At 46.0% G+C, this 6,000-nt stretch overlaps 1 protein-coding gene across 10 annotated transcripts in view; it reads right to left on the bottom strand.

Moving 5' to 3' along the window:
* Positions 1-2,203: 2,203 nt before the first annotated feature.
* PRRC2C (proline rich coiled-coil 2C) overlaps positions 2,204-6,000 on the bottom strand; it is a 76,626-nt gene continuing 72,829 nt past the window's right edge. For all 10 annotated transcript variants that reach the window (XM_086753233.1, XM_086753223.1, XM_086753227.1 and 7 more), the window contains one exon: positions 2,204-4,074. In XM_086753233.1, the coding sequence (XP_086609359.1) occupies positions 3,814-4,074 (261 nt within the window). In that variant the 3' untranslated portion in view covers positions 2,204-3,813. The remainder of the gene's footprint in view (positions 4,075-6,000) is intronic.

Genomic DNA, 6,000 nt, shown 5'->3' with positions numbered 1-6,000 from the left:
CCAAAGGCTTCTCAGTGAACAGAGACACCAAGGGCAGACAGCCCCAGCCGTGCCCGCCTCCCCACTCTCTGCCAGCACCGGGGTCTTTTCAGGCTGGGAAGTCCACCACTTAATTGACTGGAGGGGAAAAAAAAAAAAAAAAAAAAAAAATGAAGACAAGCCAATGTACACAGGATTTCCAGAAAGCTGGGCTGGAGATGAACAGCGCTGAATACACAGCTTTACTTAACAGGCTTTGCAAAACAAGCCCAGAGTCCCTCACCTCCCAAATCCCAGCAAGAAACCAGCCTGAGCCGAAGGGGGTTGCTGGAGCCGGCCCCAGACACATTAACCTCCTGCTCTTGCCTTTGAGAAAAGTTAGGGTCTTTTCACAGACCAAACATTATTAAGACAAAAAAAAAAAAAAAAAAAAAAAAAAAAAAAAATACTTCCCCAAACAAGAGGAGGTTCAGCACAATTATTTGTGATGACCAGAGTCCTAGAAAAGTGATTACACACCAGATCCCACTCAAATTAAAAATGCAAGATTATTCCAGCGTAAATGGCCAGGAGCGAGTTATCTGGTTAAATGTCATAAAAATACTCAATGAACTGGGGTCAGTGACTGAAAGCTCAACCGGGCCTCAAAGGCAGCCAGGATGGTTGGGAGGCACACATCAAAACTGGGTTATTCAGATGCACAAAATGCCCAAGCATCTGCTTTTAATTAAGTTTCCACAGAAATATTACCCTTGTTCTTGGTGCAAGAAACAGCCAAAAGCTCAGTGTATTCCCGCTGCTGACTGTGGGAAATTCGTATGACTTTCCCAGTGGCTTTGTTGGAGAGCTCAAGATTAATCCTTTCAGCAGCATTTCCTTAAAAACAGAACAGTCCAGTGAATGATTTCCCATTTTAGGGAGTCCTTCCAAGACGAACCAGAAGACAGCCTCAAAACGGGGAAACATCATGTCGTAGTTCATGCTACCACCTTAGGCCCCCCCTCCCTAAACAAAACCACGACACATCAGCACAACTCCATCACCATTGAAACCGTCTCTTTTACCACACGTTTACAGATCAAGCCGATATCCACCTGCACTCAGTTCCCCTACCTTCGTCCCTTCCCCGAGCATTTGCTGTAGCTGTGCTTGTGCAGCTCGTGTGAAAACGGCGATTTACCTGTGGTGTTCCCTACTCAGAGGTTACTCCTGTCCATCGCTCTGCTTGTGGATTACAGCACCTTTATTTGCTCCATATTGCTGCAGTTCTAGTAGAGACCCCCTACAAGAACCGACTCCAGTTCCTCCGGTGCCCCCAAATTGCCGCTTCCCGCCTGGCCAAGCACGGGCGGGCCTGCCTGCTTTGACCCACCAGCAAATCCGCACGGCTCCCAGCAGCGCTTGCAGAGCCACCCCGACACCCGCGGCTGGCTTTGCTCGCTTGGCTTTCCTTGGAGGTGCAATGCAAGCCAGCACCTTCTCCCAGGGCAGGAATTACTTCTCAGAGACCAAACACGAGGTTTCTGATGTTTGTAATGAACCAAGATCTGTCTGGTGGCCAGCTGACAGCATCCTGCCACCCCACAGCCCCAGGGCAGGAGCCCAGGGATGCCTCCTCTCCCGACGGGCTGCTGGGATGCTTAACCCTTCGTTCTGCCCCGTGCTTAAGGGCACGAGTCAGTCAGTGTGCGGTTTGAATGCGTGGCAGCGAGTGTGGGTCACTTGCAGCGAGATGGGCATGGAGCAGGTCAGGAGCAGCACAAGACGGAAGCCTCCATGTCAGGCCAAGGCTCACTCCTGCTCCCCTCTGCAGGGACCCTCTCGCTTTTAAGAGCCCCTCGCTGCGAGGGCGCCTGGGGAGCCGGCGCCTGTACTCACCCACCAGCTAAAACGAGTAACCGGCGGGGTTCTTCCAGGTCTCCTCTGACGAGCGACTCGAAGAAAATGCAAGTCTCCAGCGTCAGGCAGCTCACCAACATGCCGGAGATGGAACATCTCACCAACACAACCCGCAGGCTCCTTCCGGAGCTAGATGGAAGCCATGTCCTGCGAGACCTTCACTGGAGAACGAGACCAGAGTGCCAGGGGAACAAATAGAAGCTGTTTCAAGCCTTTTTTTCTTTAGAAGTCTGGCTCCAATACACGCTCTTCCCTTGGCGCACGATGTTCAGGTGCTCTCCTTGCATCTTGCAGCACTGCGCTAATCATGAGATTACCCAAATACTTTATTTAGAGAATACTTTATTAGTTTCTGTAATCAAACCCATGTAAATAAGACCGTACATATTTAATACAGTGCGTTACCCCTGTACAAATGGAAAAAAATTAAGTTTAACATTTCTAGACCAATATGGCTGTTAATTTCTGTACAATGCCAACTCACACTACAAGTGGGATACTTTTTTCCAAAGTTGACATCACAGCTAAAGTTTCCAAAAATTCAAATTATATATATATTTATATAAAAAGATAACCAATAGCAATTCACTAGGCATCAATAGCAGCAACAGCCTTTCCAGCTTCTGCAGTCATTTGAACAAAATTATACACATTAGACTTTCAACTCACTCTTCCTTCCAGAAAACGTGGAAAAAAAAAAAAAAATCCCAGAAAAAACCAGCAAATTCTGCTACTGATGTGGTACCTGGTGCTTTTTATTAGCTTTTTCAATCATTGTCTGGAAAAAAACCTCTAGAATAACATTATTAAAAACAGCTCCAGTATAGCACAGTCACTACTACATATCATAAGCAGGTACAGGATATCTTACATTCACAGAAGTATCATACAGTACTGTCCTACAGCTATAATACTAGAGGATACAATTAAAAAGGCATTTATTTGACTTGATTCTACTTTCCAGCACACTGTGGGCAAGGAGGTGGTGCGACACAGCTCTGATATAAAGAATGCACCTTTGAGATAAAACTCTCTTTCATCCGCTAAGGTTTCTTTTATTCTCGTGGCACAGCTCTAAGTGCTCATTGCTGTATAGACATAAGCTGGAAACCGTTTAAAGACCACTTGCATCATATAAAGATAGCTGGACAGAGGTGAACAGAACAAATCTGACTATTGATGAAATGAACCTTTCAACTCCAGAGGTGAACGACTGAGGGGGGAGTGGGTGTAGAGAACACAGGTGGCCAAGTAGCATTTTCATAATGGTGATCTAAATACAGTATATTGTCATCCAAGAAGCAGCAGCCAGCAAAGCACTGCCTTCAGAGGGAAACAAACATCATTAGCATTACTCTTTGTGTTACGGTAGGTTAGATGTCACATGGCAAAGGCAATTTTGCCAGCTATATGAATCTCCCTGTTTATTACAAGATAGAAGCTTCTTAAGTCACTAAAAACTTAACACACATTACTTGGCCCAGCACCATCCTCAGATCTGCGTATTCTCAAACTCATGGGTTTATAAAAAGATAAATAGCAGCTGAAGATCAGAGCCTGAAGAAAATAAGGATATTCAACTTGTCAGCTAGGAACATGCCACCCCAACCACCTTCTTCCCCGCCACTGCTATTTCTTAATTTTTTTTCCACTTTGGGAAGCATACAGGCATGTAAGCCAAAACATGCGCACACGTGTCAAACGTGCACACACCAAAAGCAGCCTTCATGCTGTTAGAGAAGATACAAGCCCAAAGAGCCTAGAAGCTCACTTGGATACACAGCAGTTTGTATCCGTAACTGCTGATAGCTTCTACGTCCTGTTCAGAGCCCTACAGAAAGAGAAGACTGTTGTCTTGTCCTTTGGGCTACAAATTTTTGCTGCTGTCATCTCACCACCCTCCCCTCTTCCCCCACCTCCACGGAAAAACAGCCTCTAAGATTTTGTTTCTTCGGTTTTGATTGCCTGAGGTTTGATTGGTCCAGTTCTAACAGGTTTTGTTGCTGCAGCAGGCGCAGGGGTGGGCTTTTCCTCGGTTTTGTCCTGGCAGACTCCTGAAGAGTCAGCAATTGCCTCGGCAGGTTTGCTCCCGTTCTCGTCCACTTTCTGCGGTTTGCCTCCTATGGGCTTGCTCTGCTGCTGCTGCTCAGAAAAGAATCTCTGGGTGGACTGAAGTACCTCTGCTCTCTGCTTTGCCTTAAGAAAGGGAGAAAATATGTTTACTGAAGAGAGGGCATTGGAATAAGAGTGACTTCACAAAAATATTTCCTAAACGAAAGTGGAAGGACTGACTGCAGTGGCCAGACTTTCCTAGGAAAGCAGTGTCCATTCACTTGCTTCCCAGATGTCACCACATCTGGGCAGTGGCTCCTCAGCAGTAGTTTAACATCATGCCTAGGCTGCCCTTGCTCTTCCTAATCCTCACCCCAGAGAAGAGGATCAAGGACAACAGTTTGAAGCATCTAACATCTTTTAACGCCACTATTACTGCAGAGCTTAAAAAGTAAAAACACTGCCTACAGTAGGTTCAAACGGAAGTTTCAGACCTCAGTAAGTCAGACGTGCCCAGAAGGCAGGCGTGTCTGCACGCTGCCTGCTCCCCAACACTACCCCAGCTACGCAGGCGGTGTTGGCACGGAGGGCCGTGCCCACTGTCATTTCTCCTGCAGCACAGTCTGAACTTCTTGGGTGCAGGAGCCGTATGACAGCAGCAAAATCCAGTCTGAGGACCCACGTGTTTTCCCCTTCTTATTCTGAGGACAGACTTCAGAAACTGCAATGGAGATGCAAGTGAACCTGGATCAAGGTTGTGTTAAGTGTAAGCTGAAGCCTTATCTGCTTCCCACTCAAAGTGGGCACTCATTCCAGGAAGCCTGGCTTCCTCTAAATCCCTCCTGTGAATCCTACTGGTAACCCTGACTTCCACCTGTGAAATTCAGCCTTTGGGATTACGTGTTTCAGCCACAGTTTTACACGGGACCTTTCGTTTGTCAGTGGAGCACTGTGCAGACCAGATGGTTCAGACCAAAGGCTTGCTTTCCTGCCCAGACTCCGGCAAAGCAGCAGTTGCATTAAGACTTCAGTCTTTTGGAAGCTGCACAATTAAGCCCAATGCAGTCAAATGCCTTTTTTTTTTATTTAATTAAAAAGACATATCTTAATATAAGGAACCCCAACTACAATACAGACATTAAGCCTCCATGTACCTTTCTAAGTATTTTGTGCTTTTTTTAAATAGAAAACGAGGCCAGGGAGGGGCTGGGACACAATGCGGGGGACAAAACAGCAAAAGCCTGGAACATGAGGCCTTGGCTTTAATAGTGTGTAGTTGCTCCAAGTAACTCAACCAGCAACAGAATAGAAAACAAACCTATGAGCTCTGGTTTGGAGGACTGCAATAACACTCTGATTTTCCTGGAGCCAGGTGGACACCTGAAATCTCTTGCACAGATTTCAGCCATCCCCTGAGGTTAAGGCTAGAAGGCTGGATGATTTGATCGTAAGTAACCAACCATGACAGAATAACTCACATTCTTCTGAACAGTTTGCAGGGAGATTCAGAAAACCAGGACTGCATATAAGTATTCGCTGTGACTGGCTAGATTCAATTCACAATACAGACTCAAGATATATACTAAGCATCACCTCCTAAGTCTACAGCTACCATAAACTGGTGGTAGAAAACAAAATGGACCAAATACTAGAATTTAAGGAGTAATAAATTCTTCTACAACCAGATGTCACCAGGAAAAGCACCCTCTTTTGCTTTTACACCTCAATGCATGGGTTACAGCGAACGATGAAGGTCCTTAGCACCACCTATTCATACAAGCAACTTATTCTGCAGAAAACAGGCTAAATGTACAACAGTGTCTCTACACAGACATCCCATATTGTAGTCCCTGCCTTGGAAAGAACAGTTTGCCACATCCTGAAGGGTCCCAAAGTGCTTTTACAAGTTAGATGACTCATCACCTCCTACTGAAATGCAGCCACCTCTTCCACGGAGTGTACCATGTTGTTGCATTTTACCACAGAGAATTATCATAGGCATTTCAAACCACTGGGAAATGAATCTCCAGAATCACTGAGAACCGAGGCTGGCTAGAACATGAGGGTTCA

The sequence above is a fragment of the Chlamydotis macqueenii genome, chromosome 8 (genome assembly GCF_036417535.1).
Source record: "Chlamydotis macqueenii isolate bChlMac1 chromosome 8, bChlMac1.mat, whole genome shotgun sequence".
Taxonomy (NCBI): Eukaryota; Metazoa; Chordata; class Aves; order Otidiformes; family Otididae; genus Chlamydotis; species Chlamydotis macqueenii.
This window is presented reverse-complemented; position numbering and strand designations above follow the sequence as displayed.